Source organism: Meriones unguiculatus, chromosome 18, assembly GCF_030254825.1.
Source record: "Meriones unguiculatus strain TT.TT164.6M chromosome 18, Bangor_MerUng_6.1, whole genome shotgun sequence".
In the NCBI taxonomy this organism is placed as follows: Eukaryota; Metazoa; Chordata; class Mammalia; order Rodentia; family Muridae; genus Meriones; species Meriones unguiculatus.
The window spans coordinates 20,640,883-20,662,226 of NC_083365.1; the positions used below are offsets into that span (position 1 = coordinate 20,640,883).

The 21,344-nt window shown below is 43.5% G+C and overlaps 2 protein-coding genes across 3 annotated transcripts; one reads left to right on the forward strand and one right to left on the reverse strand.

Annotated features, from left to right (window-relative positions):
• Positions 1-1,919: 1,919 nt before the first annotated feature.
• Adal (adenosine deaminase like) lies at positions 1,920-17,701 on the reverse strand. 2 transcript variants are annotated; one of them, XM_021649850.2, is made up of 12 exons: positions 17,496-17,701; positions 16,582-16,629; positions 16,111-16,340; positions 15,763-15,893; positions 15,227-15,287; positions 12,709-12,796; positions 9,365-9,446; positions 7,081-7,207; positions 6,235-6,315; positions 5,334-5,472; positions 3,476-3,576; positions 1,920-2,407 (listed from the first exon to the last, which is right to left on the reverse strand). In XM_021649850.2, exons 3-12 carry the CDS (start codon positions 16,174-16,176, stop codon positions 2,213-2,215), a joined length of 1,071 nt encoding a protein of 356 aa, XP_021505525.1. In that variant the 5' UTR covers positions 16,177-16,340; positions 16,582-16,629; positions 17,496-17,701; the 3' UTR covers positions 1,920-2,212. The 2 variants fall into 2 exon arrangements, with proteins under 2 accessions (XP_021505525.1, XP_060228248.1); XM_060372265.1 differs by lacking the exon at positions 3,476-3,576 and having other exon boundaries at positions 2,269-2,407.
• Positions 17,702-17,756: 55 nt separating this feature from the next.
• Positions 17,757-19,849, forward strand: Lcmt2 (leucine carboxyl methyltransferase 2). Its single transcript, XM_021649849.2, has one exon. It carries the CDS (start codon positions 17,757-17,759, stop codon positions 19,815-19,817), a length of 2,061 nt encoding a protein of 686 aa, XP_021505524.1. The 3' UTR covers positions 19,818-19,849.
• Positions 19,850-21,344: the final 1,495 nt, after the last annotated feature.

Genomic DNA, 21,344 nt, shown 5'->3' on the forward strand with positions numbered 1-21,344 from the left:
TACAAAAGAAACAGTGTGAACACTATTACTAGAGGGAAACCCAGTTTATCTCAGACTACCTCACAAACAAATACTGCCCAGATACCCTCTGCCATTGCTGAGGATGGAGAGAAGCAAAAGGAAGCCCAAGAGACCACACTAAGGGAGAGCAAGAGGTCCAGGCCTCTAACCCATCTACAGTCTGTGGAAGAGGCCTGCAGAGAAATGTGTATTAGTAAAACAATACTGTCATCTGCTCTCGGGTTTCCCTAGCACTGTTATTCTATTCCCATATTTTCTCATTGAATGTATTTTGCACTTTAGTTTTGTGTCCGTTTTATTCTATAACACTTTAAAGGCTATAAACGCCTACATTAAGGGTAAAGATGTAGCTCAGTAGAGTACTTGCCTAGCATGTGCAAGGCCCTGCATTCAATTCCCCAGCACAGAACATTTTATGGATTTAGTTTTCTCTGTTTAAGCGGATGTAGTCTGTTATAAAATGCATCGTATCTAAGAACCTGGAAAGTTTAAGTACTTTCCTCTATCATGCACCCTAAAAGACAGACACAGAAATCTCAACCTTAATAATTGAACCATGGTGTCAACAGGCTTCTCTGAGATCAGCAAAGGCATACAATCTAAGGAGAGCAATTCAGGCATACCCTACTGTTTTAGGGTTTTTAATGCTGTGATAAAACACCATAACCAAAACTACTTGAGGAAGAAAGGGTTCATCTCCTCCTTTTATTTGTAGTCCATCATCCTGGGAAACTGAGGCAGGAACTGAAGCTGAAGCAATCGAGGAGTGCTGCCTACTTCCTTGCCCCTCAAGGCTTGCTCAACTTCCTTTCTTATTCTACCCAGAACCACCTGCTGAAGGGTGACATTACCCTCTGTGAGAAGGGCACAACTGATCAAGCACTGATAAGGCCAACCTGGTGGGAGCATTTATCAGCTGAGGGTCCTCTTTCCAAATGACCCTAACTTGTGTCAAGTTGAAAAAAAAAAAAAAAAAGCTAACCAGGACATTTGTTATCTGTTAAAGTCTTTCTTACCATCCAGAGCCAATCTTATTTGTTCCTTGTCGTTAGCTAAAGTGGCCATGGTATATATGTATTTATATGTATTTATGTAAGCCTGTGCCTGTGGACCATCATGTGGGCATAGGGTCATAGGAGATCTAAGAATCAGGATTCTTCTAGGGAAGCCACAATAATGCCTGCAGAAGGAATGTCTTGTGTCTGTGTGGAAGCATCACCCGTCAATAAACAGCTAATGACCTGTGAGCTGAGGCAGAAATAAGGTGGGAGCTTTGGAGAGAGAGATAAACTCTGAGAGATAGTCAGAGGGGAGATATGCCCCAAAACTCTGAAGGTAGACATATGAAACTGAGCAGAGGTAACTAGCCACGTGGCAGAACTTAGAATAATAATGGGACATTAGTTATGAGCAAGTCAGGGAGCGTGCCTAGCTATAATGGCCAAGGCTTTTGTAAATATATGTAATCCTCAGTCGTTATTTCGGAAAGTGGGGTGCATGAGGAAAACGTGTTTACAGCTACCATTACTAAAAAGGTCATTTAAGTGAAAGTCCTGGTAGCTTACACAAAGGATGCCAAATAGAAGCTGATTTTAAAACAGAAGCTCCAGCCAGGCACCTTTCTCACTTTGAGACAGCAATTCTTTCCTTTTCTTACACTGAAGTAATTACTTCAACCCCTTTATAGATTTCTAAAGATACTATGAGGAGGGCAAAGCCAGGTCCTAGCTCTGTTGCTAGAGTGCCACCTGACAACTAGGCACTCACACAAATGCTGTGGGTATGCAATGTGATCTGACCTAACAGCCTTGAGAACTAATACTTGAAAGGGTAAAAGGAAGTGGAAGGAATCTGATTAAACCTAACAAAACATAGAGGCTTCCCTGTAGACAGACAGCTTCAATTTCCCAGAAGTTTTATGGTCACTTTGGGGAGGGAGTGAAAGTGAAAGAAGAAAGTCACTAGTGGAATGAGGGATTCTGTTAACAAAAATCCTCCAGCAAGCAGCATGGAGGTAAAGCCATGCAAGACCTCAGGGCTCTTACTGAGCACTCAGCATATGAACGTGTGGAGTTAAGACCCCATATATATTTGGCTGCTCAGGGGAAGTATTGGACAGTTCACGGAGTGGGATGTGGCAGGAAGATCTTGGTTGCATTACATACTCCAAAGTAGTTTGCCTCATCACAGCTTAAAAGTGTAACACTTTGGGCTTCAGGTGGTTCCATCTCTTTCTCAGTTCAGCCCTGGTATTGTCAGAAGCGAAGATGTAGTTGATGGATTCATAAGACAGATCCCACACCTGAGATGGGGTTAAATTAAATGTTTCCGCTGCCAGCTGATATTCTTGAGAAAGGTATGTCGCAAAAACACCTTTATCATCGGTCTGCCAAAGTAAACAAGAACAGTTCAAAATAAATGAAGTGTTTTGTGAAAATTACTTTTTCGTTGAGAATCTGCTGGGGTACTTGGTGTAAAGTGTCTCTGTCTACTCGATTGTTGGCTGCTGAACTGCCGGACAGCTAGAGGATCTTGATGATGTTATTTCTGTGGCCTACCATGAATGTTTTGTAAACGTTCATCCTTTCTCACTGTTTACTGCATGTAATAAAGATCTGATGGCCAATAGCTGGGAAGGAAGTGGAAGGCAGAACTTCCAGGAGAGAGTCTCTGGGAGAAGAAAACAAAGTTGGGAGATCCACCAGCGGGACAGAGGCAAACAGAAGGACGTGAACTGGAACAGAGAGGTAGAGCTGGCCACATGGCAGGACACAATGCTTCTATCTGGGTTAAGCTAAAACCTGCCCAGGTAAAACGCCTAAGCCTTAAAATATTAAAAAGCCTCTGGGTCTTTATTCGTACTGCTGGCGGGTCCAAACTCCCGCTCTAAGAATCTACTTTCTCATTTCAGGAATCTAAGCAGAAACTTATAAATGTACATCTTTAACAAACTTATATATATATATATATTAAAAAAAAAAAAAAGACTGGAGTGTTTCAACCTGGTTCCACATTAAAAGCACATGAAGAGCTTTTAAAAAGCCAGGCACAGTGGTGCTTACCTGTAATCCAGCACTGACGGAGGCAAAGATAGGCAGATCTCTGTGAGTTCAATGACAGCCTGGTCTATGAAGCAAGGGTTATATAGAGAAAGCCTGCCTCGAAAAACCAAAAAAGAGCTTTTAAAGGATAGCTATGCCCGGAACACATCCAACATCAAATAAAGCAGAATCCTGTGGGATGGGTACTGGGCACCAGCATTTTAAAAAAGCTTTCCCAAATACTGCCCTACTGCCTCTCAGAACCAAAGGGGAATCATCTGAGCCCTTTGCAGTCTCTGCTTCCCCAGCCCCCTCTAGCTCTGCTTCAGGAACTCAAGGCAGTAAGCAAGATAATAAACATGACTTAATACAATGTAGCAACTTAAAAGGAGAAGAAATATAATACTTCTTACACAGATCACAGAAGGATGGGCAATGCTGTACCAGAATCCAAAGTGATGCTGCTTATAAGAAGGAACTGTCTGGCTTTTGATGTTTGAGGTCAAACAAAGCTCTAGAAGAAAGGGGAAAGTCCTATTAGAAGCAACAAGGAACTCATCCAGTGATCATCAGGCAGATTCACAAGGAGACTCCCAAACTCTGCTGATTTAAGCAGTTGCATTATTCCACAAAATGTACTGCTCATTATGTGTACTGTGAAATTGTAGTTCCAAGTTGGGGTGTACCTTAGCAGAAGAGGGCCAGTCCTTCCCAGCACTACAAACATACAGAGTGCACTTCAGACAAGGCACTTGTGCAGAGGTATGTGCTGTGGCTGAGACAGCCGCTGTGCCAGGCAGGGAGTTAATGTTCTCTTCACAGTGATTTGCTTCCCTTGCTCCCAGATGGAAAGAAAGATTACAGGCCTGGAGTACAATCGGCCTGTCTGGATTGGTTTAAGACAAGGTCTCTATGAAGCCCTAACTGACCTGGAACTTACTCTGTAGATCAGGCTGGCCTTGAACCCACAGAGATCCACCTGCCTTTGCAGTGCTGGCATTAAAGGTGTGCTATCATGTCTGGCCCAAGACTGTTTTTGTTTTTGTTTGAGATGTATTTGCTGTCTTCTGATGTGTGTCTTCTGAAGGAAACTGCCTACTTTGTTTATTGCTCTATTCTCAGCAAATGGCGCAGTGACTGCGACACAGTCATCCCTTCATTAACATTCACAGTCAAGTGTGTAATGGTCAGTCAGTATGCAAAAATATGTCTACAGTTTCCCTAATTTTTGATATTTTTTTAATTTTTATTTTGTATGTGGATGTTTTGCCTGTGTTATCAGTGTCATTTGTGTGCCTGGTGCCTGAGGAAGAGGCCAGAAGACAGTGTCAGCTCTCCTGGCTACAATTCCTAATTTTAAAATAAACGTTTTATATTCCCATAACACTAATTTCATATTTTTTACATTTAGAGAGAGTGAGGACCCTATGAGTCACAAGACAGAACTCAGGTAATCAGGGTTGGCAGGATAAATCTCTCCCTGTGAACCATCTCACTGTACCCATGTGTTCATTTATTATAGTCATCTTCAAAATTATAAATGACCCTTATTTTTTAATTTTTTTAGAGATCCACTGATATTTTTAATTTTTTAAAAAATTTCCTGTATGTGAGTCTATGCACGTGAGTACTGGCTCTTGAGGGGTCCAGAAGAGGGCATCAGATGCCCTGGAGCTGGAGTTACAGGCGGTTGTGAGCTGCTGGATGTGGGTGCTAGGAACAGAACTCTGTTCCTCTGGTTAAGAACACTGAGCCATCTCTCCAACTGACCTTTATTTCTTAAACAACAATGAAAACAAAAAACACCCAACAATGACGGGTTGGAGAGATGGCTCAGGGGTTAAGAACATTGCTCTTCCAGAGTTCCTGAGTTAGATTCCCAGCAACCACATAGTGGCTCACAACCATCTATACTGGGATCCGATGCCCTTTTCTGTCATGCAGGTGTACATGCGGATAGAGTACTTATATACATAAAATAAATAAGAAAATCTTAAACAAACAACAATGACAACAACAAAAGACTGAATTTCCAGCACCAGGGGAACACAGAGACAATATAAAAGAGAACCCTTACCTCCTAAAACTTATCTTCTAACAGAATCTAAAACCTTCAGCACTTAAATGAGACCCAGAAAGCACATACATCATGTGTCTTAATTTGTAAACATCTGAATTTTAGAATGGTGCTTTTCCACATAAATCTTGCAATCTGCGGCCTGGAGGAAGAAGGGCTAAAGGATCTGAGCAACATGAAATTCTAAGTCTTACCAAGAGGTATCCGGTGTTGTCTCACAAAGTCCAGCTGATCCAGGGACCCTCCCACGGAGGAGTTGAGGAATGTCCCATGCCCAATTCTGTCAGGAAGCAGATCCAGCAGCATCTGTGTTTCTTTTTTATTATCTGGAATCTTCAGAAAAGTGAGAAGAGGGGGTCTATGTCCTGTGCCAGTAACTGAGGTGTTTTATTCTGCCCTCTGAGTAGTGAATGACAACATTCTTAGAAAACATAATTACTTAAACCTTCTCACACTTTCTCAGCTCTATCAAATCCTTCATGGCCCAATACTGTTACAAAGTGTGAACATAAATAAAAGCTAAGAAAAACAAATTTCCAGAAACAAATTTAATCCCCTTAATTCTATATGTATGTATGTATGTATGTATGTATGTATATACATGTGTTCACATATATTAGAAAAAAAGTAGAAAAGCATACACACCAAATTTAACATCACCTCATGGGATGATTTTACATCCTTTTCTTTTGGTGCTGTAATTCCTTATCATTGAAATTTCTTCAGATACACAAAACTTTCAGTCAAAAATTGGGGGTTGGAGAGATGGCTCAGCAGTTAAGAGAACTGACTGTTCTTCCAGAGGACCCGGGTTCAATTTGCAGCACCCCTATGGCAGCTCACAACTGTCTGTAAATCCAAGATCTGACCCCCTCATACGGACACACATGCATGTAACACCAGTGCATGTAAAACAAAATAAATTAAAAAAACATGAAGTATTTTTGGAAACATTGTTCATAATCTGGGATAGTAGGGTTGAGAGTAAAAATCTAACTTCATCAGTCTCTAAGGCCAAACACTCACGTCAGTGTGCTCGAGTTTTATATTGACAAGCTCATCTGTGGACATACCACAGATTTATTTATTATTTACCTCTGCAAGATGCAATGCCAACTTCAGACCTGCTTTTTTAGCTTCTAAAAGAGGTTCCAAGAAGTCTTCTGCTTGTCCTACCTTGAAGATAAAATGAGGGTGCATGAGACAAATGAGCAAATTGAGGGATCCGGTGTTCTGCCCCAACACAGGGATGAAACGTGGGCAGATTGTTTTCATCGGAACCTTTTGCTTGCAGAGAGCCTATAATGTGCTGGGCACTTTAGGGAACACACCATGGAGAGGACCTCCCTGACCTTGAATCCAGTATCACTGAGCTAAGCTAAATAAGCAAGTTGGATGTAACAGGCCAAAATTTTTATCCCTGGAAGACACATAGATGCTTAGTATTATGGAGAACTCACTTGATTTAGGAAGCTTTCATGATTAAAACACATACACACAAAATTACAAAGAACAGACAAAAATCAGAGAACAGACCACAACAAAGAATTATTTGGTCCCAAGTATTAAGACTTGTGTTTGAATCTTTCACTCAGAAAGCTCATGCAACCTTTGTCTCGGGGGGGGGAGGGGCTATGCTATAATTACTCTTAATATCTGTATCTATCCATCATACATAACAGAATTAACTTCTGCACACTGAGACTGACTAGTTGTATACTGTCTTTAGAAGGATGGAGAAAGTGGTCATAATCCAATAACACCTATACCCTATGGTATTTCTTTCAGGGACCCTTAAGAAAAGCTATACTATATATTCTGTTGATCTAGGACAGAACAGAGTTTCATTTGGAGTCTGCTGGACCATAATGCATGATGTTCCAAACTAACCTCACCCCACTGGCTGCTTCTGCCTTTAGGAGATAAGATATAGTGACTTACAGTAGGGTCTCCACTGAGGTCAAGGCCAAGAACTGTATCCCCAGCAGAGAGGAAGAACTCTTTAGCGAGTTCAACAGTCTCCTTGGCTGCTCTCGGGCCACCTCTTCTGTCAATTGCCATCAGATACCTTTAATATAAGAAAACCACAGTTGATACCAACCTGGCAGGAAGATATTATGATTAAGAAAATCACAGTTGAAGTGAGACATGGGTGCATGTGTGCCTATAATCAAAGTGTCTGGAAGGTGGCGGCAGGAAGTTCATCCTCAGCAACAATGTGAGTTCAAGGACAGCCTGGAATGCATGAAACCTGTCTCAGAAAAGCCAAAATGAAACAAAAACCTCCACCAATTTAAAACCAGCTAATCCCAGAAAATGCTACCTTTAGTCATATGCCTTTTCCTTACACACTTAGCTGGCTCATTGAAGTTACTTAGTACAAAGCCACCAGAAGAGTAAGAGCAACTCAGGACCACAAAAATATCAGAGGATGAGTGGAGTTTGAGGCCAGCCTGGGCTACAGGAGAGTAGGTCTAGACCCTGTCTAAAACAAAACAACACAACAACCAAAAATCCACATTTGAAAAACTATAATGCACATAAAAAAGACAAGTATGACTGTTACCAGAAGAATGGCTGGCTTCTTGGAATACACCGCTATGGAAAATAGTGAGTCTAACAGTGTATTATGGAGGGGTGTGTGTGTTCTCCTTCGCAGGAACACAAGTACAGCTGGAGTGTGCGTGTGGAGTACATGAAGGTCAGAGAAAAACTGGATATGGGTCCTTAAGCACCTTCTACCTTTTACCTGAAACAGTCTCTCACTGGCCTGGGACTTCCCCATGTAGGCCAAGCCAGCTGGCCTGTGAGCTTCCAGGGATCTGCCTGTCTCCAACTCCTATCTCATCCTTCTAGGATTACAGCAGGGACATGCAGCTTTTCTTAGAACATGGGGGCTCTAGGGATTTGAACTCATGTCCTCACATTTGCTAGGCAAGTTCTTTATCAGCTGAGCTATCTCCACACCTCCTTAAGTCTCTTTTATACTCACTTCTCTCCCATTTTCATTTCCATCCTACCTCTTTTCTTGTAATTTGTTTGTTTAAAAAAAAAAATGTTTGCTTGTCCTACATTTCTCACTGACTGGATTCTGTTGACTGCATCCCCGTGTTAACATGTTCTCTTGTATTTTCTATAAAGTGATAATTGGACCTAATCTAGAAGCTTAATTAGATCAGATGTAGTTTTGTTTTTTCTTTTTTTACAAGAATAAATAGGTGATGAAGCCAGGCATCATGGCACATACCATAATCCCAGCACTTGAGAGGTAAAGGCAGGATACAGGAGTTCAAGGTCAACCTTGTCTATATAGCAGGTTCCAGGCCAGTCTGTGCTACTTGACTACAAAAACAAAAACAAAAACAAAAACAAAGGCTTGCTTTGCTCAAAGTACTGGAGATGGAGTGGTGAATCAACAAGGCCCCTGGCCTCTCTGAACTTATACTCGAGGCAAAGGGTGTATATATTTCATGACAATACAAATTAATGCCATAGGGGAACATGGGTAAGGAGGGGATTTGGAGTCAAGAAACATGTTGGACAGACTGGTCAAGATGGCCTCTCTGACGAAGTAACAGCAAAAATGAGGCCTGAATAATGAGAAGGTAGCTATGTAAGGACTTGGTTGGAGGGCATGAGTGCCAGTAAGTGCAAGGCTCTGAGATGGGTGGATAGTCTTAGTTTATAGGAGAGAGAGTAAACGAATATGGACTCAACAAAGGGGATTGGCTTAGACAATGACTGAAGAAAGTCGCCAGATTAGATGGGGATATGTGGGTAACTATAAAAAGTCCACTTCAGCTTAACAGCAATGAGAAGCCATATTCAACTTGAGTATATATACTGGATTCTATTGCCAGGTAACTAAATTCAGAACTGTGTTCTCATCTTAAGCAACAGGGTTCTTGATTCTACTTTTTTTTATTGTAGGTAAAAAGGTAAATAGTTGATTTTAAGGAAATTCATTACATACATTCATTCATTTATTCACTCATTTATTTATTTGTTATTTTATTTATTTGTGGCAAGGGTTCTCTGTGTAGGCTTGGCTGTCCTAGACTCTCTTTGTAGACCAGGCTGAACTCCCAGTGATCCACCTGCCTGTACCTCCCTGAGTGCTGGGATTAGAGGCGTGCACCACCAGGCCCGATAATCCATCACCTTTAGAAGACAGTAAAACATTACATTCTATTTTTTAAGGGTATTAAATATAGCATTTTCTTACCTAACATCAATATCTAAGTTTTCTTGTTTGCACTGTTTTATGCCTTCAAGTATGGATTCCACGTAAGTCCTCTTAGTCATTCCTTGAAAGAGCACAGAGGAACACATGTGAAGACATTAGCACTTACATCATCTTTCATACAGCATCGATGAATGAACATCACTCTATGCCAGGGCTAGGGCCTGGTTACAGATGAATGAAGTGTGACCTTTAGGAAAACTTTTTTAAAAACTATTTTATCTTGAGAGAGAGTGTATGTGTGTGTGTGTGTGTGTGTGTATGACAGATATGCATGAGTACCCAAAGAGGCCGGAGAAGGGTGTCAGCTCTCCTGGAGCTGGAGTTACAGGTTGTGGTGAGCTATCTGATATGGGTGCTGAGAACCAAACTGGTCCTCTGCAAGGGTAGATGGGCTCTTAAATGCTGAGCCATCTCTCTGGCCTCAAGGGGGAACATTTTCGTATAGTACTCTGTCTGTCTGTGGACCTGTAGACTACGATGTCATGTTTGCTAAGTAAATGCTCTCCAACTGAGTCACATTCCCTAAAAGATGTAGCCCAGGCTGGCCTCAAACTCATGATCCTCTGGCTCCTACCTCTTCAAAATGCCCTACCAGTACGTGCTATCACTGGCAGGCCATCTCGGTTAGTGATTATTTGGGGATGGTCTTGTGCACTGTGTATTCAGATGCTGATTTCTGTGTCTAGAGAGCTGGCTGCAGTCCATCCGGATGTGGGCATTGTCATTTCTATGAAGAATCTCCTGGCTCAATGTTGTATAAAAATTGTTCTCCATAATCTCTGATTGGTTAATAAAGAGCTGAGCAGCCAACAGCTGGGCAAGAGAGGAGAGGAGGCAGGACTTCAGATCCCAGTCAGGGAGTTTCAGGTGCGGGACAACAAGAAAGGAGAGAGAGTGAAAAGGGGGCCATGAGGAATTCGCCCTGAGGACAGATGGAGCAGAAGCAGCCATGGCAAGATTAAGATGGCAAGCAGCATGGTGCACATGGCCAGGCTAGCATAGACAGGTCAGAATAGAACAACATCTGCCCAGTTGTAGTGCTTAAAGCTTATCAATGAATGTAACAGGTCTCCGTGTCATTATTTGGGAGCTACAACGGGCATAGAAAAAGCCCCTACTTACACTATATTTCTAGAAATGATAACAGCATTTCAATAAAATTGAAAAGACAGAGTTAAAGGAAGAAAAAAAGCCAAAAATCAACCTTGGGAATAGTAAGTGCTTTATAAAAATGTTCATAAGCAAACATGAAAGTAATAAAAGACAGAAAACAGAAAAATGACCAAATGACAAGCAATACAAGCCTCACCTGAAAATTAATCTTTGTCCTTTGCCCTCCACATGTATGCTACGGCATGTTCCTCATAGAATAGTAATAATTTCTTAACTTAAAAAATAAGTAATTAGGAGCCAGTCATTGTGGTGCTACCTTAATCTTGGCATCGCAGCCCGATGCAGGAAGATCTGAAGTTTTAGACCAGCTTGGTCTACAAAGACCATTTTAAAAACAAACAAATAAAAAGTTTTTATTTTTTTTTTTTTTAACTCAGCAGGATCCTCCCCCCCCTCCATTACAACAACAAACAGTCCCAAGTCTCTTCCCCTCAACCCTGCTCTGCATGTGCCTCTGAGATGTCATCCCAAGTCTCAGTGCTCAAGTCCTCCCCTGGGGTGTCTTGCAAGACTGTTCCAGAACAGACTCTAAAACTGCTTCTTACTTGTCATAAATGATTGTTTTTGATGGAAAACTTTCAGTATAACAGAGCATTATATAGAATAAAAAGCAGTAACCGCAATCCCACTACTGATCAGTAACTCTACCTTATTTTCTATTGGATACACATGCTTGTGTTTAGCAGATCAGCTGCTACTGGCCTTATATGTTCAGTAATTTAACACTGCACTGGGTAATTACACCTGGAAGTGTCTTTGCAAACAGAATTTTTTTTTTTTGAGATAGGGTTTCACTATACTGCTCTGGCTGGCCTTAAACTTAAGCGATCTGCCTACCTCTGGCTCCCAAGAACTGGGATTGAAGGCGTGTGCCACCACATCTGGCTGCAAATATTTATTCGTGTTGTATGTATATGTGTGTTGTGTTACCACACATGGGCATGCACATGACACACTGTATACTTTGAAACTAATTCTACAGTCTAAAACTGTGAATAAGAATCTTCCCATTTCAACATTATTTTAATAGTTTCAAATTTTAGTCCTTAATTGGCTGTACATGTCATGGTGTAAGATTACCTAGGTCTCTTCTGGTCAAGAGAGACTCAGTGGTAATGTATAATATCTCCTGATGACCAAAAAGAACCAAACACATCAACAAGCTCCTAGGTCCCGAGATTCTGGCTACGTAGCCAAGGGTAGGCAGAAACTCACAATTCTTTCGCTTTTGCCTTCAGAGTTTTACAGAGTTTACAGGTGTGAAGCACTAAGCCTTATGACACAGCTCTTATAAAGGTTGTATGAAATTCCTACACACCATACCCAGCTCAACTCTGTTCCCGGAGGGTTTAGCTTGCTCCTAACCTAACACTACCAGTCTCTAAAGAGTCACTGGATATCAACTTTTCAGTAACTGTCATAAAATAGTATTCTATGGCCTTGTGACACCATTTCACAAGCGCAGGAACAAGAACAGCCTTAGCTGGAGACAATGCCAGGGTGATATCCTCCGTGTGTGTGTGAGTCTGTGTGTATGTGCAAACCTGTGTGGAGGCCAGAGGACAACCCAGAGGTAGTCCGCCTTGGTGCTGCTCACCTTGCTTTTTGAGACAGAATCTCATGGCCACAGGGCTTACCCTGGTGACTGGCTGGCCATCAAGCCCCGGGAATCTGCCTGTCTCCATCTCCCTAGTGCTGAGATTGCAAGAGTACACCATGCCACCCTTTTTACATGGTTCTGGGTCTTGAACTCTGATCCTCAAGCTTGTAAGGTGAGTACTTTACCAACTCAGCCATCTCCCCATATGTCTGTCCTTTTCTTGAAGAAAAACGACAAAACCCTAAGGAAGATGAAAAGATTAAAAGAGGGGCTACTTCCCCTTCTTTATCAAAGAGTGCCTAAGTGGGTTTTTTACTTTGATTTAAGAATAACAAGAATAACGGGGATCCCTGTGGATCACTCACCTACAATGTGTGGGGTCCTGGAATTGAAACTCAGCACATGCGTATCTTTAAAAAGCCACTTTACGCATCACTGATATACACTGTAAGATGTGTTGTTGATGAATAGTGAAAACAAATAGAAACCTGGGTGATCAGAACACATGGCAACAGGACAGTACTTTCACTGAGAAGTAATTAAATTCTACCCGTAGCATTTTCTCCTCGGGGTGTGCTCCTCAGCTCCAGGTACTTGACGCCATCATCTGCAAATTCCTTAATGACATCTTTTGTGACCTGATAATAAAAGGCAATGTACACAATGTTGATAATGCTAGAGGAAGGTGCCCAATGAAAAGGCCAAGTACTGAGGCTGGGGAGACGACTCAGTGGTTAAGAGCACTGTCTGCACTTCCAAAGGACCCCAGTTCAATTCCCAGCAACCACATGGCAGCTCACAACTGTCTGTGATTCCAGTTCCAAGGGATCTGACACCTTCATACTAATGCACATAAAATTAAATAAATTATTTTTTTAAAAGAAGGCCAAGTGCCACAGTTTCAGGTAAGAAAAAGCATATAGGAAATCTCCAAGATAGCAGAGGTTTCCTGCTTTGTCCATCTCTAACGGAGACTATGTCAGTTCAGCAAGTTTCCATGACCCCATTCCCATGTGAAAAAGTCTGCACGTTAGCCATACTTTCTGTCTCTCTCAGACAGAGTCTCGGGTAGTGTAGGTGGGCCTTGAACTCACCTGATCCTCCTGCCTCTGCCTGCCTACTAGCATGCCTGGCTTTCTCTCTCTTCTTTAAGCCATTCCTTCACAGCCTAGTGTTTCTGAGAGCAGATAAAACAGAGAACTGAGTCAGTGCACTGAACCATGCAATGTTTGTATGGTGTTGGGAAATGTACAGACCGAAGTAAACGCTCTACTGACGTGACAATTACCTGTGTGTTGGGTAAGGCCCTGGCTTCAGGCTCTTATGCAAGTTGTTTAGGAATACCTTGTGTTTTCCACCAAATTCTAACAGGGCTGACTTTTTCTCTGAAGTGTTTGGAAGAATTCCCATAGTCAGGAGGCAGAGGCAGGCGGATCTCTGAGTTGAAGGCCAGCCTGGTCTCAACAGTGAGTTCCAAGGACAGCCAGGGATATACAGAGAAACACTGTCTTGAAAAACAAACAAAAATGTTTACTTTTGGCTTTTTTAAAAAAGATTTATTGATTTATTTATTATGTATACAATATTCTGTTTGCCAGGTGTAGGCACCAGATCTCATTATAGATGGTTGGGGGCCACCATGTGGTTGCTGGGAATTGAACTCTGGATCTCTGGAAGAACAGCCAGTGCTCTTAACTTCTGAGCCACTTTTTGGCTTTCTTAAGAGCAAAAAGTGGGTGCAGACGTTGCTTTGCTATGAATTCACTATGTGCTGTCCTGTTAGGTATTGTCTGTAGCATTAGCCAACACTTGTTCTGTGTAGCCCTGGCTGTCTTAGAGTTCTCTTTTTTTAGACCAAGCTGGCACCAAGCTCACAAAGATCCACCTGGCTCTGCTTCCTGAGTGCTGGGATTAAAGATGTGCACCACTACACCTGGCCCAGATTGTATTTTTTCGTCTTTTTTTTTTAATGCAGGTGTGTTAGGGATCAAATCCAGGGTCTCTTTCACTCTAGGCAAGCCCTCTACCACTGAACTTTTCAGCTAGCCCTAGTTTTTTCCTAACCCCCCTCCCCCCTATATATGTCTCCTTTCTTCCTTTCCTCTGCAGGCCTTTCTCTTCTATCATCTCCCTCTGGACACACACAGAGAGAGATGGGGGTTGGGGAGTGGAAGGGAGAGGGATGGAGAGGGAGAGGTGTCAGTCTTGCTATGCAGTCTAGGCTGACCTTGAATTTGTGATGCTCTTAAGTGCGGGATTATAGGCCTGCGTCACATTTTTCCTTACTGAGCTGGGCATGGTGGTGAGCACCTGCAATCCCAGCATTTGAAAGGTGGAGATGGGAAAATTAGGAAGGCAAGGCCAGCCTCAACTACAGAAAAACTGAGACCCGTCTGGGACACATGAAAATCAAGTGAGAGCAAGGATGGCTTAATAACGGAGTACTCATCTAAAATCAAATATTTCTCTTTTTTGAAGATTTATTTTTACTTCATTATAAGTGCTTTTCCTGCATATATGTCCCAGCACATATGCGTGTACAGTGCATAGAGGCGAGAAAAGAATGTCAGATCCCCCAGAACTGGAATTACAGAGTTAGGAACCACCACGTGGGTGCTGGCAATCAAACCCAGGTCCTCTGCAAGAGCAGCCAGTGCTCTTAGCCACTGAGCCATCTCTCCAGCTCACAAGTATTTCTTATGACATGCCATATATAGAAAATGGATCAGGCTTTCCTGTCTATATTATTCCCTATCCAATAGAGGATGCTGATCTTGGTTCTTTCCTCATCTCTTCTTTTTTCCTTCCACTTTCTTCCTCATGTTTTTAAAAAACAGTAACAGACTTTACATTAGCTCTTAGTCCAGTGTCTTAACATTGCTTAAGAGTTGTCATGAAAAAAAAAATTAATTGAGAAAGAAAGCAAAACAAAAAAATGAAAAAAGAAAGAAACTGGGCAAAAATAAAGAAAACATTTTCATCTGAGCCTTGATAAAAGGTCACAGGCAATGTGACATGGCTGCTGCTTTGAAAATTCACACCATTCTAAAACTGCTTCCATGTCTCACCATTAGGATATCCTCAGCATTAGTAGTAAGCTGATGAATAACTTGGAACATCTGGAAACATCTATAAATGAAGAAAAATGTTTTAATACACTTAGTCAAGAAAAACTCCCTAAACGGAATCAATTAGTAAGTTTGAGGTTAGTAAGTACATCATTAGATTTACAAAGCACTACAGAATACATTCTCTTCAAAAATTACATTAATCTAGAAAGACAATTTAATAGCTAAAAATAAGACTATTTAATTTATATTGTAAAGTATAAAATAATAATTTCCATTCTTTAATCCTCCTAGTAATAGTAAATAGGGAAAAATCAATATGCCTTTATTTTCAAATCTAAGGAACAACTCAATATAGTATAATATAGTATAACTTAACAAACAATAGAAATCATTAAAAATACTGTCAGTAATCTGTATGTTAGATTATATTTTCCATGCCCGATGTCTACCCTATTTAAGTGTAAAAATCTGATTCTTAAATATTACAATCTCAAAATACCGACAGAAAATTCCTACAACCTCCCCAAACTCACTCTTCTAAAGTCCTTTTCTTTCCCTTGTCAATCATGGTCATGTGACTGTGAACATTAAGATGTGGCTTCTTGGCTATTAATTTCTTCATGGTACTGGCACTAATGGAGCCATTCAAGTGGGCATGAAGCTCCTAAAACAAGAGAACACAATCAATAAAAAGTTAACAAGTATCTCCTAGACTCATGGCCCCTTACCAGGCCCTGGTTGCTTGTAGTTTATACTAGACAAGCTACTTGATTTAGCTACACCCCTGCTACAATTTCCACCCATAAAAGTTACTTTTTTGTGTGTGGAAAATAATACAAAAGTCACTTGGCAATAACAAGAACTCTGTAGTTAATTCTTACCACTTTTGGCAATTGCATGTAAAAGTCTGTCTTGCATGGCCACTGCTGTCCTTCTGCCTCCATCATTTTAGTAGGAGGCAAAGGTTTCTCTTCACTCTTACTCCTGGCTTGGATGACACACCTTATCAAAGTCAGAATTTCTGAGGCACTGGACTTTCTTCAGATTGTCTTACTTTTAAACATATTTTAACAAGACTTGATCTTATGTGTAGGTTTTGGGTCAGTTTCACCTGTATTAACAAATGTAAATATTTTCAGATCTAATATACAAAGAAACACCACTGCTGATACTTTCGACACCCCTGCTCTCCCCACCCCACCCCCAAGTTAGCTTAAGCAAAACTAAGGTAGGTGTGTCTGCAGGGGGGAAATGACTGGTAAAGACTATGAACAAGAAAAAAAGAAAAACACGCGGTCTCCTAAGAGGTGCATTGAAATCCCGAGTTAGTCAAAAGCAAGGCTCTCACTTACCTCCTTGTTAGTTCCTTTAACTTATCTACTGGATAATGTCAAGTTAACCTGCAGATGAAGCACAAGAAAACTTTTTATTCCGCCTTCATGCTGCACCAACACTTTCCTTAAACGAGCTGGGACCGCCTCTGAATGAAGGCTTGAACTTACTGTCTCCTCTCCTCCCGGCACACGGGATGCCTCTATTGACACACCTCTGCCACAAAAAAACTGTTCTTCTAAGACCACTACCGAGCTCCTGAACACCAAAACATTTTTCAATAACCAAATCTCCATAGACCCTTTTTCTCGAACCAGCTGGACCCCAAAACTCATACTCTTGAGTTAACCATTCTTTAAGTTATCCTTATTTCCTTTCCTAATTAAGCCAGACCAAGTTAATAAATAATGTTTCTGCATATGTTTGGGAGTGCTTTATTACTGACGTTTCCTAGGCACCGAACGTAGGAACTTTGTTAAAAAAGACTCCAGCCCGGGTTGCTTCCTTTATAAAGTGGGGGAGGAGGAACTCGACGTGTCACGGGGGAATAATCGCATCCCTCCCATCGCTATTCTCAGCGGACATACGCAACACCACACCAGAATCACAGAATTCTGCAGGAGTGTCATTTTACAGCTAAAGACAGGCTGAATACTTTACGAATACTGTAGACCTACCATAGAGCTTAGAATACATGAGGATAAACAGCACGGACGGGGGTGGGGGTGGGGCTAAATTATCAATAATTATCTTTCTTCGCTTTCCCTATAGACTAATCTAATATGTATATGAGTTCTCCCTTGCAACGAGAACATTCAGTAAAGGAAAACCCGTTACTTCCGTGCAAGGAACAATCTCTCGACTGCTAAGGTCCGCAGTGCTGATCCTCCTTTGCAGGATCAAACAGAAGTCGGGTCGTCAGCCCCCAACTCACCTAAAAAAGTTCTCAAATACGAGGACCTACACGAGTTTGCTTGTCTTTTTCCTATAGAAAAGTAGTAACTCGAGCTCCCAACACGAGAGCCGTCACCGGAGTAGAGAGAGCGCTCCCGGGGAAATCGAATTGGGGGTGTGTGCGGGGACTCTCTCGCGGTTTGCGGCGAAGCGCGCCCTGAGCGGAAGTGACGCACAGGCGCGCCCGGAAGCGGATGAGCCGGAGCCCGGTGAGTGTGGTGCTCTGCGTGGGCTTCTGGTCATGGGCCCGCAAGGCCGTGAGCGCCGGGCGGGGACGGTCCAGGGCACCAACGACAGCAGCGCCCTCAGCAAGCGCTCGCTGGCCGCGCACGGATACGTACGCGATGCCTTCGCGGCGCTGCTGGCCCCGGGGCCCGTGCGGCGCACGCCGCTCATCCACCGCGGGTATTACGTGCGCGCGCGCGCCGTGCGTCACTGCGTGCGCGCCTTCCTCCGGCTCGCCGGCGCGCCCCCGGCCCCGGCCAGGACGCAGATCCTGTCCCTGGGCTCGGGCTCCGACTCGCTTTATTTTCGCCTGAAGGCCGCGGGCCTCCTGGCCCGGGCTGCCGTCTGGGAAGTGGACTTCCCGGACGTGTCTCGGCTCAAGGCGGAGAGGATCGGGGAGACCCCGGAGCTGTGCGCGCTGACCGGCCCTTTCGAGATCGGGGACCCGGCGTCAGCTCTGTGCTTTTCGAGCTCGGACTACTGCATCCTGGGCGCTGACCTGCGGGAGCTCCCGCGGTTAGACGAGGCCCTGGACGGTGCCGGCCTGGACGCCGCTTCACCCACGCTGCTCCTGGCAGAGGCGGTGCTGAGCTACCTGGAGCCCGCCAGAGCCGCGGCCCTCATTGCCTGGGCCGCCCAGCGTTTCCCCGACGCCCTTTTCGTGGTCTATGAACAGATGAAGCCGCGAGATGCCTTTGGGCAAGTCATGCTGCAGCACTTCCGGCGGTTGCACTCACCCCTGCATGGCCTGGAGCTCTTTCCCGACCTGGAGGCCCAGCGCCAGCGCTTCCTTCAAGCTGGCTGGACTGCCTGCAGCGCCCTGGACCTGAACGAGTTCTATCGTCGCCTTCTACCCGTGGACGAGCGCCGGCGGGTCGAGACGCTTGAGCCCTTTGATGAATTTGAGGAGTGGCACCTCAAGTGTGCTCACTATTTTATCCTGGCAGCATCTAGGGGAGATACTCTGTCCAAAACTCCGGTGTTTCCGCCCTCAGAGGCTCCTTTTCAGATAGATCCTGCCTCGCCTTCAGGGTTTCTTTCTGCCAGAGTAGTCACTGGAGACCACCAGGACTCAAGCCTGAAGAGATACGGCCACGCCTCCATCCTCTTGAGCCCTGGCGTTATCTTCAGTGCAGGAGGCTTTGGAGAACAAGAAGGACGACACTGCCGAGTGAGCAGGTTTCACTTGCTCTCACGATCCTGCGACTCTGAATGGAAAGGCAGCCAAATAAGTAGTTTGAGGACTGAAGGCCAGTGGGATGGACGCCTTTATCACACCATGACAAGGCTTTCAGATACTCAGGTTCTGGTTCTTGGAGGGAGACTGTCCCCAGTAAGTCCAGCCTCCAGGGCTCTCCAACTTGATTTTTACGAAAGCGAGGATAATTGCCCCGAGGACCAACGTGTAATAGTAACAGAGGCCACCTTAGGAGAAGGCCCCATGTTGCGTTGCTGGCGGCATTCAACAACAGAAGTCTATCATCAGAACCAAAGATACTTGCTTGTGTATGGTGGCCGAAGTGTGACAGAACCGGCAGTTAGTGACTGTCGTTTCCTCCATGTAGAGACAATGGCTTGGGTCAGAATCCCCGTTGAAGGGGCAGCACCCCAGGGTCGGCATTCTCACAGCGCCTGCAGTTGGCAAGGGGGAGCACTTATCGCTGGAGGTCTTGGTGTTTCTGAGGAACCACTGAGCTCTGTACTCTTCCTCAGGCCAGCATCCTCCAGATTCCTCTGGGAATCAATAGATGTCCAGCCCCCCATTACCCCGAGGTACTCTCACACCGCTCATGTATTTAATGGAAAGCTGCTTTTGGTTGGAGGGGTTTGGATTCATTGCTCCTCAGTCCCTGGAGTGACTGTTATCAATTTGACTACGGGGGTGAGCTCTGAGTATCAGATTGACACAGCGTCGGTACCGTGGCCGTTAATGTTGCACAACCACAGCAGCGCCCTCCTTCCCGAAGAACAGCAGCTCCTGCTTATTGGAGGGGGAGGGAACTGCTTTTCCTTTGGCACTTATTTCAACCCCCACGCAGTGGCATTAGATCTCTCCTCCTTGAGTTCAGGGCAATAAAGAATGGACTCGGTATATTCAGGACCTAAGAATGAATTTGGCTGTGTATATTGGCACCACCACACCCTCCAACACACACCTTCCTTCCTTACCACACTATTGTAGGACATGAAAAGCTCGTTACAATAAATACCAACAGTGAGATGGTACATAAGTAAAACAGTGAAAAGAGTCATACATTCTAGGAGCCTCAGCATCATGTGTCCAATTTGTTGGGTTTCTACCAATTTTCATCTCTTAGCCATTTAGTCACAACAACCTTTATCCTGAGTAAAAGATTTCCCAAACTTCTATCTTGTGACCTAAATTATATTTTGGGAAAAAATTCATACTGATCCTTGGTAAGAATACAAAGCTGAGTATAGTTCAGGAATTCAGTGTTGGTCTGCTGCTTTGGGTGTAAGACCTGAAATGAGCACTGTAGTTCAAAGACTTGGCCTTTAAGTTGAACACAGGACTTTTAACAATGAGAAAAAGTACAACTTGAAAATTGTGCTTTTGATTACTCTTTTGCTAACATTTTATATTAAGCTTTGTAAGTGCTAATAACGCAGTCATTTAATGCCTTATTGTTTTTTATCTTAACCTGGTATAATGAATGATGTTTGTTCAGGCCATCACTGTTCTGAGCCCCCAAGCAGCCTCAATTTATAGGCAGCATGGGTCAGCTTTCTTCTGGTTTTCTGCTTGAGTTCCACAGGTCAGAAACACTGTAAGAAGGAAGTGTATGTTGTGGGGAGGGGAGCAGGAAGTGAACCACAGTGGTGGCTCTTTCTCTGCCAGGCTACAACTGTGCTCCCTGCCAAGGCCATCGCTCCTGACATGTAACCTCTGTGCTAAGGCAGAGCACTCGTCGCTTAAGGAATTGTTCCTTTTCCTTAACCTCTTCAGACCTAGGAGTTGTGATGGCTCCTTGTTAGAGCTGAGCTGCATTTCCCAATACAGTGTGTTAGTTTTCTTTTGCTGTGAAGAAACACTATGATCAAGGCAACTTAAGGGTTTATTTGGGCTTCTGGTTCCAGAGATAGACCACCCTGGTGTGGTGGTCTATCTGGAAGCAAGAATACTGAGAACTCACATCCTTTACCGTAAGCAGAAACCAGAAAGCAACCTGCAGATACAGAGGCCTTTAGAAGCCAAAGCGCAGGCTCTGCTCCTCTCCTCCCGGTACACTGGATGCCTCTATTGACCTACCTTGCAACTCACCGAGTCATTCTGCCACAAAAACTGTTCCAAGATCACTAATGATCTTAGAGGATCATTCCCACCCGTGACATACTTTCTTTAGCACAGATACCTTCTAAACTTCCCCCAGACAGCACCACCATCTGGAGACCAAGTGTTCAAATTCATGAGCCTATATGGAGCATTCTTACTCAAGCCACCACAAGTATAGCAACTGGCGACTTGTGAAATGTTAAAAGCATTAGAGAATATTGGGATTGTAATGTACCTTATAATCTGCAGCCATTAAACTCCCCTTAGTTATCCCTTAAATGATCAGGCAATTCTATTGAGTTTTGAAAA